At 53.5% G+C, this 20,286-nt stretch overlaps 2 protein-coding genes across 10 annotated transcripts in view; both read right to left on the reverse strand.

Annotated features, from left to right (window-relative positions):
- Positions 1-15,613, reverse strand: part of HAS3 (hyaluronan synthase 3) — a 25,989-nt gene extending 10,376 nt beyond the window's left edge. The window contains exons 1-4 of one of the 4 annotated variants that reach the window (XM_058675026.1): positions 12,804-12,879; positions 2,154-2,239; positions 1,794-1,915; positions 1,430-1,584 (exon numbers count right to left, since the gene is read on the reverse strand). In XM_058675026.1, coding sequence (XP_058531009.1) covers positions 1,430-1,584; positions 1,794-1,915; positions 2,154-2,230 — 354 coding nt within the window. In that variant the 5' untranslated portion in view covers positions 2,231-2,239; positions 12,804-12,879. Of the gene's footprint in view, positions 1-958; positions 1,231-1,429; positions 1,585-1,793; positions 1,916-2,153; positions 2,240-12,803; positions 12,895-15,488 lie in introns of those variants that run through there. The other 3 variants (XM_058675029.1, XM_058675028.1, XM_004583977.3) reach the window with 3 other exon arrangements.
- TANGO6 (transport and golgi organization 6 homolog) overlaps positions 1-20,286 on the reverse strand; it is a 189,492-nt gene that overhangs the window by 1,740 nt on the left and 167,466 nt on the right. Inside the window, exons 18-20 of one of the 6 annotated variants that reach the window (XR_009246848.1) lie at positions 15,489-15,665; positions 12,804-12,903; positions 1,877-1,915 (exon numbers count right to left, since the gene is read on the reverse strand). Coding sequence is in view for 4 of the 6 variants with exons in the window: in XM_058675022.1 (XP_058531005.1) it covers positions 15,489-15,665 (177 nt within the window). In the remaining 2 variants the exon portion in view is untranslated. Of the gene's footprint in view, positions 1-1,808; positions 1,916-2,909; positions 2,937-12,803; positions 12,949-14,969; positions 15,666-20,286 lie in introns of those variants that run through there. The other 5 variants (XR_009246849.1, XM_058675019.1, XM_058675018.1 and 2 more) reach the window with 5 other exon arrangements.

Consider the following 20,286-nt stretch of genomic DNA (forward strand, 5'->3'; position numbering starts at 1 on the left):
CGTCTGCCCCCCCCCCCCACCTTCTCCCGGCAAGAATTAAAGGCAGTTCCCCTCTTCACAGAGAAACCCAGAAGGTACCGCAGCCGAATATCCTACGTGCTATCAGGCGCTGGCACGCAGTCTGGTTTAGATGAAGGCAGGGGGTCCAAGCTTGCGGTGTCTGGCAGGTGCTTATATACCCCGAGCCATCTCCCACTACAAGCCCTGGCTCAGAAGGGATCCAGAGGGCCCGGCCTGGTGCACCCGAGAGTTCAAGAACAAGAGGTTGGGGACGCTCCCCGACACCATGCTGCCAGGCGATCCAAGGAGAAAACCTACAGCCAAGGTTACTTGTGCCTACCTCCCTATCCACTCCCAAAACTTTGAGGGGCTACCTGGTGTGCAACTCCTCTCCTACTGACAGGTGTGCCCTACCTCGGGTCCCACACGCGCCGAGATGGAAACTTGTGAGCCAGGTGGGGGCTTCTCCTCTTGCACCCCTCTGAGCCGGCAAGGAAAGAACAGTGCAGCCTCGCTGCCACGTGCTGCCATGGCTAGACTGACCCGCAGGGACCAGGAGGCCGGCTATCTGGGTGCTGGGACAGGGGCGAACCCCTAGAGGGCAATGGGGTTTCGGGGGGAGGGGTATTTCAGGCAGCCTCCTGCTCCCGCACATTCGTCTGCTTCCTAACTCATTCACAAAACAGGAGCCGCGAGGGAGGAAGGAGACGATGGAGGAAGAAGAAAGAGAGGAGAGGTCTGCGGGGAAGGGGCTGCAGGGACCGCCGCTGGGAAACGGCGGAGCTGCCACAGCGCCCGGCTGGCTCCCTTCGAGCGGACACGGCGCCCGCAATGCGGGTAGCCACTGGATGTCCGGAGGGCCCCAAGAGGCACGCTTGGAGCCTGTGTGCCCGGCTCCTCTGCGCAACCCCACGCGACCGCCCCTCCGAGGGGGCTGGTGGGCCCGGCCCGCGCTCACCGTGCCGCCGGCTGCCCGCGCTCCGGTGCTCAGCAAACCCGCTGCGGCTCCATGCCTCTCCTCCGACCTCGCCGCCGCCGCGCTCTGACTGACGCGCGCCGGCCCCGCGGAACCGCCTTTAAGTGCTGCGCGCGCTCCCGCTGGGAGAGGCGCACTCCTCCGGCCCCGGGATCGGGAAAGTTGACAGGAGTAGGAGGGCCATGAGGGAGCGTCCCCTTGCCCGGCTCGGTCGGAGGCAGCTGCCCCGGCCGGGGATGCGGGGTCCCGCATGGACGCGGCTCCTTGGGTTCGCCAGGGCCCTCAGCCTCTGCGCTCTCTCCGCGACCAGTTTCCCCCAGCTGCCCAAGGGAGGCGGTCATGGTGTGCAGCCGAGACCTGGAAGGGTCGTTAACTTCCTAGAGAACCTCCAGGCGCTGCCACAATGCGGGTCTCTGGTCCCCGCCCGGCTTTCTAGTCAGGACACCTACTCACCCTGCAGAACCGGCGAGTGGGGAGAAGTCGGCCCGCCTCGTGCACACCCTGGGTTGGATGGCTGAACGCAGAGGGCTCCCCAAAACCGAGGCAGCTGCACCTTCCGGCTGGCAAGAACGAGGAGCGGAGGAGAGTAATTGTGAAATGGAGAAAGGCTGGTGGAAGGTGTTAACAATTGTGACAAGCTCAGCCTGGAATTCCGCAGAGGGGCGCTGATGACTTTGAGGTTGTTTGCAGAAGCTGCAAATGGTCTCTTGCAGAAACCTCTGGCGGTTCCGGTGTCTTTAAAGCCCAAGCCATCCCTCCTCCCTCTTTTAGCACCTCTACGTTGCCACCTCCGTGACCTTCCAAATTCCCGGCTGACCTAGTCCTCCGGGAGTTTCCAGGTCTCCAAGGGTTGTGCTAAGCGGGAGGGTGGTGAAGTGTGGTGGCCCCAGGGAGAGGGGGTGGAATTCAGACCCAGCTGAAGCCACTGAGTTTTTACACCTTAGAAGGAAAAAAAAAAAAAAAAAAAAAAAAGGAATTCACGCATCATCTAAACCACCTGAGCTATCTTCAACCCAAACGAGGAACTCAGTCACAACTAGGGCGCTGCTCCTCAGGGCGCTGTTAGAAATCGGGGACTCAGCACGCCCACCCTCCCTCACCCTAGACTCCTGTCTTGCATTATAAAATCAATTTCACTCTTTGGCTGGAGGGTATCATCACTGAATAGGGTTCAGACCTGTGTAGTTGAAAATCCACGCAGGACTGGATGTTGACTTTCGGGATCATCCAGAGCGCTGCAGGAACCGCCACCATAGAGCGAGCCTGTGGAGTCAGCCAGCCAGTCCTGCCACTAGTTGTGTGGCCATCAGCCTCAGTGACATCATCCCAGATATGGGGCCATGACGAAGTCTGAAGAAATCAGCTTAGAGTACCCAGGAAAGTGTTCTTGCTGGTTCCCTACACCTAGAGCACGCCATCATCCATCTGCCTGTGCCTGCCCATGAAACTCAGGGGTGGGTGTTGGGTGGGATGGTGTTTCTCTCCCTAAGGTGTCATGTCATCCCAGAGTTCGGGGCCACCTGCTCCGCATGCAGAGCTCGAGGACCCATCTGATCTCACCTGCCACCGGGGTTTGCAACCCACAGCAGCTGGGTTGCCTGGGTGTGGTGGAAAGGGAATGCCCCAGATCTGCTAGGGGAAGGAGGGTGGGAGTGTTCTGCCTGGCCAGATGCTCTGTCCTCTGCAGAAGCCAGAAATCTAGACTGTCATGTAAAGTCTCTGATTTTTTACAAGTTGGCAGCCAATTCAGATGCTGGGAAAAAACACTCTGTAGGTCAGGCAAAAACAAAGCAAAAACAAAAATCATGCCCACAGGTGGCACGCACAACCTGCCTTCTCTCAGGTAGGACCCTTTCCCTCAGCACTGGCTAGGGAGCCACACTGACATCAAAGGCCCCTACCGTGTTGCACAGGCTGTCTGCTTGTCCCCCTCCAGGATGGGAACCATCTGGGCACAAACCTAATGGGCTACAAATTCCCCAGCAGCAGGTCTGGCTGCAGCACCCTGCCCATATCAGCTGGTGGGCACTGCCCCCTAACTTGCTCTCCCAGGGAGGCCAAACTCTTCATCTGCTCTCCAGGGCAGGGACCTGGGGACATCAGACAGATGAGTGGGAGCCCCCTGTGTGGCTGCTCTATGCCTGGCAGGAAGAGTTCACTTGTAATTGGTAGCCACTTGGAGATACCCCATTACATTCTGAAGGAGGAGGTGACTAGGGAGTAGTATTTTTTAAAGAATTATTTAGGTATTTGAAAGGCAGAGTTAGAGAGGGGGAGAGAGGTTGTGCATCCACTGGTGTACTCCCCAAGGGGTCACAATGGTTGGGGCTGGGAGCTGGATTCAAAGTGGACCACAGCAGCCAGTTCTCAAATGCATGCCCAAATGGGGTGCCTGCACTGCAAGCAACTGCTTCATTCACTACACTATAATGCCAGCCCCAAGTGAGGAGTCTTTAAGGGGCTGATTCGATAAAGCTGGAGGTCTTCTCTGCTCACCACTGGGGATTTACAAATACAATTAGTTCCATACTCAGCTGCTTTAAAATGAGAATACCAAGGGGTTGGCATTGTGGCATAACAGGTAAAACAGACACTTGCAATGTCAGCATTCTATATGGGTACCAGTTAGAATCTTGGCTGCTCCACTTTCAATCCTTTGCCTTCAGTAAAGGTGAGGGCAGCCAAGGCTAAGCAACGGATGATGGCTCAAATGATTGAGCCCTTCACCCTCATGGGAGATCTGCAAGAAGCTCCTGGCTTTTGCTTGGCCCAGTCCCACCTGTTGCAGCCATCTGGGGGGTGGCGAACCAGTAGATGGAACATTTTGGTCGGTCTTTTTCTCTACCTTTCAAAAAAAAAAAAAAAAAAAAAGACCTCCATTTTCACAAAAACAAAAAAACTTGAATAGCAATATGGCTGAACTGGCCTCCATGTGGGTTCCAGAGACTAAGCCTCCCTCTGGCACAACAGTAGCAGAATTATGCCATGCTTCAACAGTCATTCAGCAAACACTGGAGACCCTGATCTGAGCAGAGAATAGGTGCTTGGGCACCCAGAGGTCTCAGGCTGGTCCCTGTCATTGTTACCCAGAAAACAGATTTGTAGAAAATGCAGGCAGCTGATAAGTAACTGCTGGACAGTGCGTTGACTGGAGGCTGTTGAGGGTTTCAGGAAAGAGCTCACTGAGTTGGTGCCAGCTATGGAGGGTTCTAGGGGGAACTTGGGCTGCTGAATGCAAGGGAGATGGCACAGTGTGTGGATGAACACAGGCAGAGGTGAGGAGAGACCGCCCAGAGAGAGACTGAATGAAAGAGGAAATGGACACCCAAGAACTCCTGCCTGAGCCTGCTGCTGCATGCCAAGTGCCCAGGCAAGTCCAGCTGCTCTGAGCAGGAGGAAGAGGAAACGGGGAATGGTGAGGGCCCTGGTGCTGAGGGGGTTGGATTGCCTTGGTGCAGTGCTGGGGCTGGTACGGCAGCTGGGATGTGGACCAGGATTGGGGGCTGTGAGGGGCAGGGACTGGACTGGGAAGGGGCCTTCAGCAAAGATGAGGGTGGGCAGCGGTAACACCCATGGGCAATGCTGGCTGGCAGCAGAGCAAGAACCACACAGTGTGAGGCTGAAGGGGCCTCACGCTTGGCAGGGCTTGGAGGAATGCAGAGCCCACCTTTCAGCTGGATCCCAGCCCCATGCTGAAATACCTAGCAGCAAGAAGAGCCTGCCTGCTAGTTTGTCATCCCTGGTGCTGGAAGCTCGGTCACAGCCTGCCAGTCATCAGGTGGTCCTTCAGCTGCTGTCCGGCCCCACTGGCTGCAGGGGAGGGAAGGGGGAGGCAGGATCCCAGCTCCACAGGCTTTCCCATCCTCTGGCCTCACACTCCTCCCTGGCACAGAGCCCACAACTTCTAGCAAATCAAAACAGAGTCGGGGATGGCAGCCAGGCCCTGGCGGCCTCCGTCACTCCTTCCCTCTGAGCTTCGGCCCATTCGTTTTTCCTGGGCTGCCCACCATGAAAACTTCTTGAAGCTAATGAAGACAGACTTGAAATGGCTTCCGTATGGAGCAAGGTGTGTTCCCTCTGCTGATAAAGAGGGCTTTTTCCTCTAGGCCGAAGCCACAGCGCTAGTTAATGCATAATTCAAAGTGGAGAATGCATGCCCTGACCACCGCCCTGCCACCACTCTTGAACAAAGTTATCCTTTGATAAAAGCAGTCCCTGGCCCCGACACTAGTGCGCCGGGAGCAGGGCCATTGCTGGGCGCTGTGTTTGAAGAAGCGGGCTAATGACTTTTCTGTGCGGTGGTTACAGGGGTTAGATTTTAACTCAAGTCTCTGGATCCTTTGATGGAAAAATCAGTGTTGTTTCACATTAGGATGCCTCCTGCTCTGCTCTGCTGGGGTGGGTGGGAGGGGAGCGGCAGGTTCCTCCACGCTGATGAGAAGGTCAGTGGTAGAAGGGCACACAGATCTGATCACCAGCCTGGCCTAGAGATGCTTATCTCAGAATCCTAGACAGACAAAGCTTCTCCCCGCCATCTTTCCTTTCTCTCCAGTCCCTAGGTGACTATGGAAGAAAAATCTAGAAGGCAGCTTTCGATCATAATTTATCTTACTGGCAGGACACTGCGCCACTACTAAACTGTTGATAAAAGAGAATGTAGAAAAATGCAAACACACACAGGCAGTATTAACATTTAGGATATAAAATTGTATGAATGACTACATTCATGTTGTTTTCCTTTAAATCCTATGACACAAAGGCAGGGGAGAGAAGTTTGCCCAAATAGCCCTATCAGTTTTCAAATTAAGAGGATTAATGTGAAAGTTTGAGGCCAGATGGTAAAACAAGGAATTTTTTTTATTTTTACCCTTTTTTTCAATTCCTCTGCAGTCTCTGAATTTTCTATTAAGCACAATAATTTTGTAATCAAAAGGCATTTTAAAATGCTATGAATCTGGAGGCCACAGGTTTTCCTGCCCCACTGGGTGGGGAGCAGCCTGCGTCACTGGCAGCCTCTGCCTACGACAGCCATCAGTACAGCAGAAAGGGCTGGGACATGGACCAGAGCTGGCCAGCACACCTGCGGCTTGCTCTCCTTTCCAGCCCTTCACCCCACCCCACACACACTGTTCCTTGGAGAGAAGTGGGCAGCGACTCAGGTGTGTGTGTGTGTATGCGCACGTGGAGCTGTGCCAACTGCACCAGCACTTCTGAGTGCCTTACCAAGAGGCCACAGCCCTGCTGGCAGAGCCCCGCCACCTACAGCCCTCCCTGGGATCCTGTCCGGGGAAGGGTAGGGCACCTTCACAATGGCTACAGATATCCCCCTAGAAGGATGCTTTTCCACAATGATGTCAGCATTAACGCCCTCCTTCCCAGCAGTCCCAGGACCTCTCCCTTGGGTGTTGCCAACCTGTCCCCAGGCAAGGACCCATGTCCCTGTCCACACCCGCATGCTCCCCTAAGTGTGACACCACGGGGACTCATGCACACACAGCTACATGAATGCACACACTCCCCACACATGGTGGGACATGTTGCAGGGTGCAGACCAAGCAAACGGTCAGCAAGAGGGGCCCAAGTCATTCGAGGGTAACACTGCTGGCTTTGGTTATGTACACACCAAGTGGGCTTCCTAAATACGTGCTGTCACTTCCACTTTCCCTTTTCTCTTCATTAGTCACTGTCACAGAGGAGGGTCTGGAGCAGGACCCTATATAAAAGCAACTGAAGGGCCCGGCGGCGTGGCCTAGCAGCTAAAGTCCTCGTCTTGAACGCGCCGGGATCCCATATGGACGCCGGTTCTAATCCTGGCAGTTCCACTTCCCATCCAGCTCCCTGCCTGTGGCCTGGGAAAGCAGTCGAGGACGGCCCAAAGCTTTGGGACCCTGCACCGGAAGAGGTTCCTGGTTTTTGGCATCGGATCGGCGCGCACCGGCCCGTTGCGCCGTTGTGGCTCACTTGGGGAGTGAATCATTGGACGGAAGATCTTCCTCTCTGTCTCTCCTCCTCTCTGTATATCTGACTGTAATAAAATAAATAAATCTTTAAAAAAAAAAAAAAGCAACTGAAAAGAAGTTGAGAGCAGGGGACCCCTCCCACAGCCTGAAGTGCATTCTACCTGTTGCAACAGCCACACACCTCCTGACAGTGAAGCTGGGGCAGCTGCACACAAGGCTTTGAAAATCTGGGGTGCACATCTGGAACCCACCCCAGATCAATTTCAACGGTGTGCCTGGGGGTGGGCTCCAGGCTGGAACAGCTTCAAATCCCAGTGGCTCAATTTTACAACCATCTCTTCCCAGCTGAGAAGGCAATCAAGGGCTTTCGGGAAGGGGGGATTATGGGAGGATGTGAGATGGTGCTCACCTCAGCCAGGACCTACAGGTGCTTCTGCAATGTCAAGGCCAGCAGAGAGCTAGCCAGTGAGGTGTGGAGTCCCAGAGAGGGCAAGAGGACCACACTGTCTGGCCTCCAGCCCCAAGCTGGACCTGGCAAGGGTACCTGTTTGAACTGACCGTAACAGCTTAGCAGGGAGTGACTGCGCATAAGCCAGCAAGAACAAAAGAGGAAGGGTGTGGATTAGAGCGGGACAGCCAGGCAGGAACAGGGAGGACAGCAGCAGAGGAGTGAGGTCAGGCCCAGGGTCTCCTTCACACTTGGCACTGGGTCCCACACCATCCTTTTGTTGGCAGGGGGGCTGGGCTGCTTGCTTTTTTTCCACAAGGTCAGGGACAAACCAGGTGCCCCCGATGCTCCACTGGGGGAGGGCAGAGCCTGCAAGCCCACTGGGATCTGCTTTTGTTTACTGAAGGCTGAAACCCCTACACTCTGGGGGCTGCAGAGACCACACAGGTCGGACTCTGGTCCCCCTTGTGTTCTCTGCATGGCCCTGGGTTCAGCCATGGGATCGCTGCTCTTTGTCATCTCCCAACAGCAGCCCTTTTGGGAAGTGGGGAGACCCATGCTCCTCCCCCACCCTAATTTCAAACTGGCCTTTCTCCAGCATGAATACTGAGTTCTGAGTGTGGTGTGTGGTCCAGTGGAGACACATGGAAGTGGGGGGGGGGTGAAGGAAAGACTGGTTCCAGAAACTCCGGAAATGTGCAGAGCAGGCAGCCGTGGCGGCGGCTTTGTTCTCAGGAGCCAGGTGGCTACCTGTGCGTGCTGACTGGGGCTGCCCAGGACAGAGGCCCCACCCGGCACTGTTCCCAGCAGATGAGATCTGACATCATATAATAAGCCACTTAAAGGCCCAGTGTGTGCCCCCCCTCACTCCCCGCAGAGGCGCCCCAGAGGCTGGGGTGCCTGCTGGGGAGGGGCAGGAAGCGCTTAGGCTCTGTCCCTGCACTCAGCCTCCCCTCCCCTTGTCTGCTTTCTGTGTATGAGAATTTACCTCTCCAAAAACCCATCAAATGCTGCTGCCTTTTCCCTGACTCAAGGAAGCCACCAAGGCACACAGGCCTTGAGCGAATGAGCCTAGGCTACTGTGCAGTACAGTCTGATAGCTGGGGTCCTGGGTGCAGGAGATGAGAGGGTTATGGAAAGCCAGGCCAGATCAGCCGCCTTCGAGCAAGGGCACCAGGAAGAGTGGCTAGTTTTCTGGGCTCCGCACTCCTGCCAAGGCCTTCAGGCTCCTCTTCGTCTCAAGGGAACTTGGGGGACAAAGCCTGACTTGACATGGGTGGCTCACTTAAAGAAGCAGAGACCCACTTCAGTGTCACTCGTAAGCAGGGCTATTTACACTGTGCAAACAGTCCCCCGTGGCAGCAGCTGAGCCTTTGGAGCCAGACTGCCTGGGTCCAAATACCGGTTTGGTGACTTCTTCCTACCCAGGTAAGCTGGGCCAAGGCCTTAGCCTCCCTTGACCCTCAGTTTTCCCGTCTGAGAAACAGGAACACTGACAACACCACCTGTCTCACAGGTCCTGTGTGGGCACCAAGTGGATCAACGGGTGTCAGGTGCAAGGGGACACCCCAACTCTCTGAGGGTTCATAGCAATGGGGAGTACAATGCCCGTTCGTCCTGGGCTTTACAGGATGACCCCACTGCCTACAGGGGCCTGCAGATCCCATGCCCCAAGTCTGGTTTGGGGAGTACGGTCGCGATCCCGAGGACATGGACCCCAGAAGAGGCATTCCCTCCACACTAAGGGCAGAGGCACAGAGCCAAGGGGCGTGAGAGGGTGGCAGTGCTTTTAAGCAGAATTGCAGTGGGCAGGATGGGTACTACAGAGCAGCTCGCCAGAGCTGGAGCTGGGATGCAGCTGTAACAGGTGCGTCCCTGTGGGTGGTATTGGTGCACAGAACATTCCAAGTCCTGAAGACTCCTGGTTCTGATATTTAAAATTATTTTCCTACTTATTTGATGCATCTGATTTGATGCATCAGGCAAAGTGAATGAGAGAAGGCCTCCCATTTGTGGCTTCACTCCCCACATGCCTGCAATAATCGCAGCTGTGCCAGGTCCAAGCCAGGAACCCAGACTCAACCCAGCTCTCCCACATGGGCACCAAGGGCCCAAGCACTTAAGTCTGCCCCTGCTGCCTCACAGTGAGCCTCAGCAGGGATCTGGGGTCTGGACTGCAGGCAGTCCAGCACCTGAAGGCAGGCACTGCAGTGACAGTCAGATGGGCTAACAGGCAGCCAGGGTCACTGCTCTGCTGGAGGAAAGGGCATGTCTCTGGGAGAGTATACCAAATGCTTGCTTCTGCCCAGAGGTCCTTTGAGCAAGACCAAAGTGCCTTTCTGTCCTTTGGAGCTTTTAGCTGACCATGCGAATAGGACGAAGCTCACACTGACACCCTTCAGGTGGTTTTGTGTTCTACCATGAGCAAGCCAGATAGGATCACAGTGCGGCCATCCCTCACTGAAGGACTGAGTTTGATTCCAATCCTAGTTTCCTGCTGATGCAGACCTGGGGTAGCAGGAGTGCTAGCTCAGGTCACTGGGTTCCTGGAATTGCATTTCCACCTCCCGCCTGCTCTTCTCGCACAGCACTGAGGGAATTTGGGGAGTGAACCATCAGAGGGGAACGCACACTCAGCCTTTCAAATATATGAAACACTTTTTCAAATCACTGGAGGAGAGAAATGACTCAAGTGCCCACCAATGGACAAACACTTCACCGCGCTGGGGTTTGGCAAACACCGGAGAGCACAGTGACACTGCAAAGGAGGTGCCCATAACACCAACCAGCTGGTTGAGGCTCCAGGCTCCAAGCAGTAAGGGGATGCATGACCACAGAGTCCACGTGCCATGCTGAGCGTGTTGGTGCCAAACTTGGGGTACGAGTGGCAGCGAGGTTGTGGGATGTTTGCTGAACACCCACTTTGCTGTAGTTCACAGACCCTGCATCACCCGAACACACATTCACACACAGGTACATGACACACACATGCCTGCATGTGTACCCACATCACATGCAGTCAGGGCACCTGTGCCAGGAGGCTGTGCCCGGCTCCTCAGGAGAGATGGAGATGTGGGGCAGGGACGCACTGGTCATCGTGACCTCCTCCTTGCTCTCTGGCAGTGGAGTTTGGACCTCTAACAGCCCTCTCCTCTGCCCGTTTGGAGGGTGTGGGGGGAGCGGGTGAGAGGTACCACAGCACTCAACACAAGGTCAAACAATTCATGGAGGATCGCCCCATGTAGTTGGTAGGACCCGGTCTGGGAGCTGTTTGTTCTCTAGTTGGCTGTGAGATCCAGCCAGCTGAGACAGGGAAGACAACTTGGACAGATCTGCTGCTGTGCTCCATAAGGAACCCGCACAGGGTCACCAGCAGGAGGGGCATCAAACCTGGGACCCAGGCTACTGGGCAGCTGTGAACAGGGGGCCCTTCCCCAGGCAAACCTACCAGCAGCAGAAACTGCCAGAAACTAGACAGGATCCTGCCCCCAGCCAGGCAGGCCTGTCCCCAGCACAGGGACACTGCCAGCGGCTTGCCTAGGGGGCAGAGCAGCAGCTGGGGGCCCAGAAAGGGCTATCCCTCCAGGTCACCCTGATCTCATGCTGCCCCCTCAGAGTCTCCAGTTGGGAACCCACACTTCTGCACACAGCCTGCATGCAGGAGCCTCATCTGCCTCTGGTTTTGCACAGGTCATCTCCACCCATTCCCCTATGATGTGTTTTAGATGCTGCAGCCACATCCCCACTGCAACAGCCTGTCAGCGGAGTCAGAGCAGGTGGCAGGCTAAGCTTCACTCTGCTATCCTCTCAAAGGGACAGGGTGGCCACAGGCAGATCCTGCACACCTGAATTCCTTTCTTTAGAAGGAAGAGGCTCTGTGACTGCAGAAGCAATGACAGGCACGTCAGGCTTGGCGGTGGGCGTGGGAGGTGCTCACTGCTGCCTTTCCATGGGACTAAGCATGCCCTGCCATGCTGCAAGCAGCCCCAGGTGCCCCATAATCGCCCGACTCCTCTCCCTGCCTGCTCTAGCCATGCTCTCACCTCCGGGCCTTTGCACATGCTGTCCCAGGTGCCTGAGCCACTCTTTCCAGAGTTAGCTCTGCAGCGCTCCGCCACCTGCTTCCCATTACTCACCTGTTGCCTGCCCAGTGAGGTTGTGTCTGCACCAGGAATCAAAATCCTTTCACCATTAGGGGGGTCTCTCTCTTGTCTCTGTATCCCTTTGCCAAGTTTCAGGTTCCTCTGCAGGATGGGGCTGGTGTGTTGGGAGCACCACCGTGTGGCAGGTGCTAAATCAACCGATGTCACCACCTGGGACTTGCTCCCCTGCCCTCCTGTGCCTGGCACCTCTGCTCAGAGTTGAGAACAGGCGGACAGAGCCATGGGGACGGGAAGGGATGGAGCAGGGGAGCCCGGCGGGGACCAGGGCCCGAGGGAAGCAGGGTGTGCGGAACGGTGATAAGGAGCGATTCCTGATTACAGCCGAGAGGGCTCGCAGAAGGGCACGACTATGCCAAGAAGGAAGGAAAACAAGGCAGCAGGGGAGAGGCTTTCCAGAAGGTTCAGGAAGCCTAACTTGACCAAGCAGCTCAAGCGGGGGTCGGGGGGGGCCCAGTTGCAGCCACTGCTTCGGGGCCTGCTTGTCTCTCATGCTTCCTGCCAGGGGCCAAGAGGGCTGTGGGCAGCAGGCCCGAGGAGGGAAGCAGAGGAGGGAAGCAGAGGAGGGGGGCAGGGCAAAGCCACAGCAGAGTGAGGGTCACAGAGGAATCATGTCCATGTGATAAGGGAGCAGGTCCAAGGTAAGGGCCGGAAGAACCTCCACGGGAGAGGTGGAGCCAGGGGACCTGGAGGGGCGGGGGGAAGGGGGACACGGTCAGGGGTGCCACCGTGCAGGGAAGTTACTCCTCTTTCTGCCACCTGCCTCAGGCCCCTGGAGTTCTGTGCCACCTGACATTCAAGTTTAGTGGGTTTTTTTTGAAATTATTATTATTATTTATATTTGAAAGGCAGAATTACAGAAAGAGGAGAGAGAAATCTTCTATCAGTTTGTTTACTACCCAGATGGCTGCAACAGCCACAGCTGAGCTGATCCAAAGCCAGAAGCTTCTTCTGGGTCTCCTACACAGGTACAGGGTCCCACCGCTTTGACAGGCACATTAACAGGAAGCTGGATCGAAAGCAGAGCAGTCAGGAAATGATTCAGTATCCATATGGAATGCCGGCACCACAGTGGGGACTTAACCTACTACCCCACAACGCCAACCCCATGTTTAGTGCTTTTCTCATCCTAAAGTTTCCAAGCTCTTTCCCAAGGACTCCACATATATACATACACAAACACACATACAAAAACATAAATACATACATGTATATACATAATTTGAAAGCATTATTTAATAGTTTTAAGACTCTATTACCTGGGATTGATGTTATTATATATCAGGATTAATCTGTTGCCTACAGCATGGCATCCTGTATGGGCTGTTCCACTTCTGGTCCAGCTCCCTGCTAACGCACCTGGGAAGACGGCAGAGGACGGCCCCAGTGTTCAGGCCCCTGCACCTGCATGGGAGACTGAGATGAAGTTCCTGGCTCCCAACTTTGGCTTGTACGAGCCCTGACTGCTGCAGCCATTTGGGGAGTAAGATGACGGATGAAAGGTCTCTCTGACTCCTCTTGTCTGTATCTGTAATTCTGCCTTGCAAATAAAAATATATCTATTCAAAATTTTTTAATTTTTAAAATTTTTAATTTTTCTAATTTTTAAAAACATTTACTTATTTTTATTGGAAAGTCAAATAAAGAGGAGGAGATACAGAGAGGTAGATCTTCCGTCCGATGATTCACTCATCAAGTGACCGCAACAGCCAAAGCTGCGCCAATCTGAAGCCAGGAGCCCAGTGCCTCTTCCAGGTCTCCCACGCAGGTGCAAGGTCCCAAGGCTTTAGGCCGCCCTCAACTGCTTTCCCAAGCTTCAAGCAGGGAGCTGGATGGGAAGTGGGGCTGCTGGGATTAGAACCGGTGCCCATATGGGATCCCAGTGTGTGCAAGCCAAGGACTTAGCCAATAGGCCAAAGTGCTGGGCCTACATCAATCTATTTAAAACCCCTGTACAAGGTAACTGAGTCAGGAAGACAAAGTTACTCTGAAACCGAATACAGATTTTGTAAAGAACAGATGATTTTAGCTACTTGTCAAATAGTTCTGATTAAGAGGTGATCTACAGGGACAGGCATGTAAGGTAAGGGATTCCAACCTGCCCTGGTTGCTGGCACCCCATACCAGACAGCTATGTTTCCCATCAAGCTCCCTGCTAACGTGCACACTGGGAGCAGCTGTCCAGTTGGGAGACAGACTGATTCCTGGCTTTTTTTTTTTTTTTTAAGATTTTGTTTATTTTTATTGGAAAGTCAGATATACAGAGAGGAGGAGAGACAGAGAGGAAGATCTTCTGTCCAATGATTCACTCCCCAAGTGACTGCAACAGCCGGTGCTGCACCTATCCGAAGCCAGGAGCTGGGAACCTCCTCCAGGTCTCCCACGTGGGTGCAGGCTTTGGGCCGTCCTCGACTGCTTTCCCAGGCCACAAGCAGGGAGCTGGATGGGAAGCCGGGCACCTCGGATTAGAACTGACGCCCAATGGGATCCTGGCGTTTTCAAGACGAGGACTTTAACCACTACTCTATTGCATTAGGCCCAGTTCCTGGCTCTTGACACAGCCTGGCACAGCGCTAGCTGATGTGGGCATCTGAGGAATGAGCCAAGCACATGGACCTGCTCGGACTTTCAAGTAAATTTACAAATTAAAAAAAATAAGAAACGCATACTGAGCCCTCTGACTCCCTTGGTTGCAGTCCTGTGCTCACTTGTGCTAACTGGTCTGGAACCATGCAGGGGCAGCCTCCTTCCTGGGATCGCCCACTGCAAGCTGAGGATGGTGTCTGCCAGCGGGCCACACGGAAACATTCCACTGGTAACTGGCAAGTACGCATGTCTGCAGAGATCCTTGTGTTCCTGAGTTCTCATCTACTGTGAATTAGCACCTGGGGGGGCGGGACACCCAGGTGAGCAGGGGTGAAGCCTGGAACCCAGGCCTGCACAGTGGAACATTGGCCAGGAGGCCCACGTCAGCCTGGTCGGGTGTGGGTGGGACCAGCACGGCTTATCTCAAGCAGCCAGCCGGTTTCTCGTTTCTGTCATTCATTTCAGCTGCAATCAAAACGCAGGGGCCAAGAGTGCTAAATCAGTACAGCATTGACCACAGGGTCACGTCAGAAACTGTTTCTGAGAACCTGGCACCTGGCCACTGGCCATGCCAAACCCTCAGCAGCCAGCAGCCTATGCCGACCCACAGCTAGGGCATCCACCTTGGCTGGAGGGCAGAGAACCAAACCCAGGGACCTGTTCGGAGACTCCTCGGCTCTCTTGTCAGATAATGCACACGGTGGGGGCGCGGGACCAAAAACCGCCATAGCCCAGGAGGACAGGCGCAGGGCTCCGCCTTCTGTGAACATCTGCCGGGCTGGACCTCCTCTGGTCCCAGGCCTCTGGGCCCCTGCAGCAATCCGTCTCAATCCCAGAAGCACAGATTCAGCCATGACTTTATTCCATTTTGCATGTTCTGGGGTCTACTCCCTTCTCCCCACATCCACCTGCACCCCCCAGTCTGTGACACCTCTGCCTGTTCTCACCGACATGGGAAGGGAAACCTCGGGGCGGCACAGCAGGGTGTGGGCACAACAGGGGCCAGGCTGGGTGCTAACTGGTGCTCCTTCAGGGGTTGGGGAGCGGTCTGCTGATGGAATTCCCCCAGTCAGGGTGGACCCCACAGCCAGAGACCCCATCAGCAGCCCTGGCTCTCTGAATGCTACAGGACAGGGACGAATGCGCAGGTGAAAGAGAGCGGTCATTTTTTTTTCCTTCTTTTAGCTGCACATGTTCCAGGCTGGAAGCAGGATGGTGACACAGATGTGCTGAGGGTCGGCCTGATGATCCCCGTGACCAACACCCCAAAGCCACTTCCAGCAGCAGCCACGCGAGGCAAGACCTGAGCACCCCGTGCCCCGTCCCCCCGTGCCTCCTCCATGTCCCCTGAGCCACACCTAAGGCAGGACCACGATCTTTTTCTCCAGCTTCTGCGGGGGGAACAGGAAGTTCCTCATGATCTCATCCAACTCCTCCAGGGCCAGCTGGGCGTGGAGCTTGGCCACATCATCGGGCTCCACGCGTACCACGTGCTTCAGCAGGTGGTAGAGATCCTTAAGGACGTCCTTCAGCACCTGGACGAGAGAGACAGGGTCATGGCCATCCGACTGTGGTGCCAATGACACCCCCTCCCAACACACAGGGGAGTTCAAGGAGGAGGTCACCCCCTGAGGTTAGAGAGGGACAGTCAGGCAGCTTGAGTGTTTGCATTGAGGGAGGGCCCCTTAGTGTCCCTCGCTTGCTGCCTACCCTTTGGTGTTACAGTTATGCTTGACCCATAGGTCAAGTTCATATCCCAGAACCTCACCTCCAGTCCCAAAGCATGGCAGAGACCCCAGGATCACAGGCAGGCAAACTTGCCCTGACACAGCCGTTTCCAAAGCAGCTGCCAGTCAGCAGCTTCCTCTTAGCAGCCCCAGGAAGCCCCCGCACACCCACATCACAGGCTTGTCTCGTGTGAGATCCCACAGGCTCACTCTTCTTGCCCCCACGAAGAACACTTTGCCACCTCAGCTCCATTTCGCGCACTAGCCCTACTCGCAATGCCACAACAGCGAAAAAGGGAGGATTCGCTTTGATCTTCCCACCTGACATGGGACAGTTCTTACTTCCCTGTAAAATCCACCCACCCCACCGTGGCTCCCTCCAGCTCAGGAGCTAGACTGCTGGCAAGAAACAGGTTTTCCACCTGCAACTGCTTGTTCACTTCCATACTTTTTACAATTGCAAAGGTTTGTAACCAACTGCGTGTCTGTGGTGGCTGAAGAGAATGTGTCACACGTACTATGCAGACCCCAGGGGGACGAGCTCCTGTCACTTAGCGCAACGCAGAGGGAGCTGAGGATGCTGTTATGTGGAAAGACACAGGCACAGAAAGACAAACTCTAGGGCCAGTGCTGTGGTGCAGTAAGCTCAGCTGTCGCCTGTGATGCCATCCTCCCACATCTGTACAAGTCCTGGCTGCTCTGTCTCTGCTTTAGCTCCTTGGTAATACACCTGGGAGGCAGTGGATGAAGGTCCAAGTACTGGGACCTGCTTCCCATATGGGGGAATGGGTGGAGGTCCTGGCTCTATTCTGGCCCAACCCTGGTTGATGCAAGCGTTTGATGACTGAGCCAGTGATAGAGGATCTCTCTTTCTTTCCCTCTTTCCTCTGCCTTTCAACTAAATAATTTTTTTTTCTTTTTGAAGACATGGAACTAGCATTGTAATGTAGCAACTAAAACTGCTACCGGCATTGCTGGTATCCTATACGGGCACCTCTGTGGTTAACTGCTCCACTTCTGACCCAGCTCCCTGCCGGTGACCTGAGAAACAGTGGAGCCCAAGCGGAGCACTTGGGCCCCTGACGCCTGTGTGAGAGACCTGGAGGAAATCGTCTGGCTCTCGGATCAGGCTTGGCCTAGCCCTGGCCACTGTGGCCCTTTGGACAGCAAATGAAAAATATCTCTGTACATCAAGCTTTCAAATAAAAATAAAGAAATATTGGAAGGAAGGAAGGAAGGAAGGAAGGAAGGATGGATGGATGGAAGGAAGGAAGGAAGGAAGGAAGGAAGGAAGGAAGGAAGGAAGGAAAGCAGGAAAGCAGGAAAGAAGTCAACAACCAGGGGCCAGCCTTGTTGCCCAATGGGCTGAGCTGTCATTTCTAGTACTGGCATTCCACAGAACACTTGTTATTCTGGCTACTCCAGCACCTTGCTAATGTACCTGGGAAAGCAGTGGAAAATGACCCACAGAGAAGTCCCATATGGAGTCTAGGCTCCCGGTTTGGTCTGGCCCCTCCCTGGCTACTACAGCCATTTGGGGAATGCACCAACAGATGGGAGATTTTGATTTCTCTCTCCTGCCTTATTTTCAAATAAATAAATAAATCTTTACAATTATTTATTTATACATTTATTTATTTATGTAGTTGGAAAGTCAGATTTATGGAGAGAATGAGCTGCTGGTTCACTCTCCAAGTGGCCACAATGCCCAGAGCTGAGCCAATCTGAAGCCAGGAGCCAGAAGCTTCTTCCAGGTCTCCTAAATGGGTGCAGGGTCTTAAGGCTTTGAGTCGTCCTTGACTGTTTTCCCAGGTCACAAGCAGGGAGCTGGAAGTGAAATGGAAGAGCTGGAACTCGAATACTCGCCCATTTAGGATCCTGGTGCATGCAAGGCAAGCACTTTTAGCAACTAAGCTACAAGGCTATCAAGCCTAAAAAAAAAAATACTGCATGCTATTACTTACTTGGTAGTACTTGATACGGCTTATGGAAAATGCATGCTATGAAACAAATATGCATGGATTTATTTTTAAAAGATTTATTTATTTGTATTTCAAAGAAAAATTTACAGAGAGAAGATGAGCCAGAGAGGGAAAGATCTTCCTTGCTCAACTTCCAAATGCAAATGGTACAACAGCTGGAGCTGAGCTATTATCTGAAGCTAGGAGCCTTTTCCAGGTCTCCCACATGGGTGCAGGTTCCCAAGGCTTCGGGTGTCCTTGACTGCCTTCCCAGGCAACAAGCAGGGAGCTGGCGCTTGAAGGTCCAGGATTAACCTATTGAGCCATAGCACAGGCCCCCTCCACATGGATTTCAATTTTTTTTTTTTTTGCAATAAGGTAAAAATAAATTTACATTTTAATTCTACTTTATAAAACTTTGTAAAGTGTTCTCACAGGTGGTAGCTAAGAGGTTGATCTTATGGAAGAAGCAAACAGAATAGTGGACAACTAAGCCTGTGAAGCATAGGGGAGCAGGGATGGTGAGGGTGGCCAAGGCCCTCGGAGCATTGAGAAAGGAGGAGGAACCTCCTTCCACAGCATGGGAGGAGACCTGTGGGTGACAGCAGGTGCTACTGCTAAGCAGCTTGTACATAAAATCTGTAATGTCACCAACCTAAAGAAATGCTGTCTAAAATGACAACTGTGCTAATTACCCTGTTCTGGCAGTTACAGATTACATGATGTAGTCAGATGCCACACTATGCCCCAGAAGAGTGTAGAATGAGCGGTAAGCCTCTCTTCGAGACCAGACCCAGTTTCTCAGAGAACAAGATTCTTTCTTTTTAATTATTATTATTTTTAAGGAAAGGCTTCCTAACAAAAGAATTTCCATCTACTGGTTCACCCCTCAAATGTTTGCTATACACAGGGCTAGACTAGGCTGAAGTCGGGAGCTGGCAATTCAGTCTGGGTCTCCCATGGAGGTGGCAGGGACCTAAATACTTGGACCATCTCAATGCTTTCCCAGACATACTAGTAGGGAGCTGGATCAGAAGTGACCAGCCAGATCTCAAATCCCATATGGGCATATGGGATGCCAGCATCATAGGTGGTGTCTTCACTCACTAAACTACAAAGCCAATTGCAAGAGAGTTTCTGGGGCCCAATGCAGTAGCCTAGTGGCTAAATCTTCACCTTGCATGCGCCAGGATCCCATATGGACGCCAGTTTGTATCCTGGCTGCTCCACTTCCCATCCAGCTCCCTGCTTGTGGCCTGGGAAAGCAGTCGAGGACGGTCCAAAGGCTTGGGATCCTGCACTCGTGTGGGAGACCTGGAGGAAGTTCCTGGCTCCTGGCTCCGGATCGGCACAGCACTGGCCATTGCGGTCACTTGGGGTGTGAATCATCGGACGAAAGATCTTCCTCTCTGTCTCTCCTCCTCTCTGTAGATCCAACTTTGTAATAAAAATAAATAAATATTTAAAAAAAAAACATAAACCTGAGGCTGGACAGAGGCCACAGCCAGGAACAAATATGGTATGTGGGCATCCCAAGTGGTGGCTTAACCTACTGTGCCATAATGTCTGCCCCCAAGCTATAGTTCTTGTTCCTTTAGGTTCTTTCTTAGTTATCAGTAAATCAAAGGTAGACAGCGTTAGGATAATGTGCATATTCCAAGAACTGAAATAGGGGCAGGTGTTTAGCCTAGAAGTTAAAAAATGTTAAGATACTGCCATCCATTGCTTCTCAGCCTTTTGGCTAAGATCAAGTGAAGATACTGCCATCCACAGGAATAGTGCCATGGTGTAGTGAATTAGGCCACTGCCTATGATGCCAGCATCCCACGTGGGCAATGGTTCGAGACCCGCCTGTAACTTCCAATCCAGCTCCTTGCTAATGTGCCTGGGAAAGTAACAGTAGATGATCCAAGTGCTTGGGCCCTCATACCCACGTGGCCAACTTGGATGGAGTTCTTAGCTCCCAGTTTTAACCTGGACCAGTCTTGGCTGTTGGCAGGCATTTACAGAGTGAACCAGTGAATGGAAGAACTGTCTCTCTATCTTCTAAATAAAATGAAAATAAGCAAATAAATCTTTTTAAAAAGAAGAGACTACAGAAGAAAGGAGAATACTATGGTTTAGCAATAATAACACTTGAAAAAAAAATTAAGAAGGATTCTACATATCCCATGGTTGGCCCTGCAGATACAATCAGTGTGCCTTGTGCCCTGTGACCCCAACAGGCACCTGTGTCCACAGCCTGCGGGAGGCAACATGGGCAGGTGACACACACTGAGCCACGTCTACTCTAGTGGGGCCCTGTGTGGAAGCAGAAGTCCAGATGTGGATGGGGGAAGGGCAACGCCATGGCCAGCTATGCACACCTCACCCCAACCTGGGTCTGCAGCCACGGGGGAGGCACCAAGGGCTGTCTTGGGGACACATTATTCAGTTCCCTCTCCCTGGGGCCACATCAAATAAAGGCA

This window comes from Ochotona princeps, chromosome 16, assembly GCF_030435755.1.
Source record: "Ochotona princeps isolate mOchPri1 chromosome 16, mOchPri1.hap1, whole genome shotgun sequence".
Classification (NCBI taxonomy): Eukaryota; Metazoa; Chordata; class Mammalia; order Lagomorpha; family Ochotonidae; genus Ochotona; species Ochotona princeps.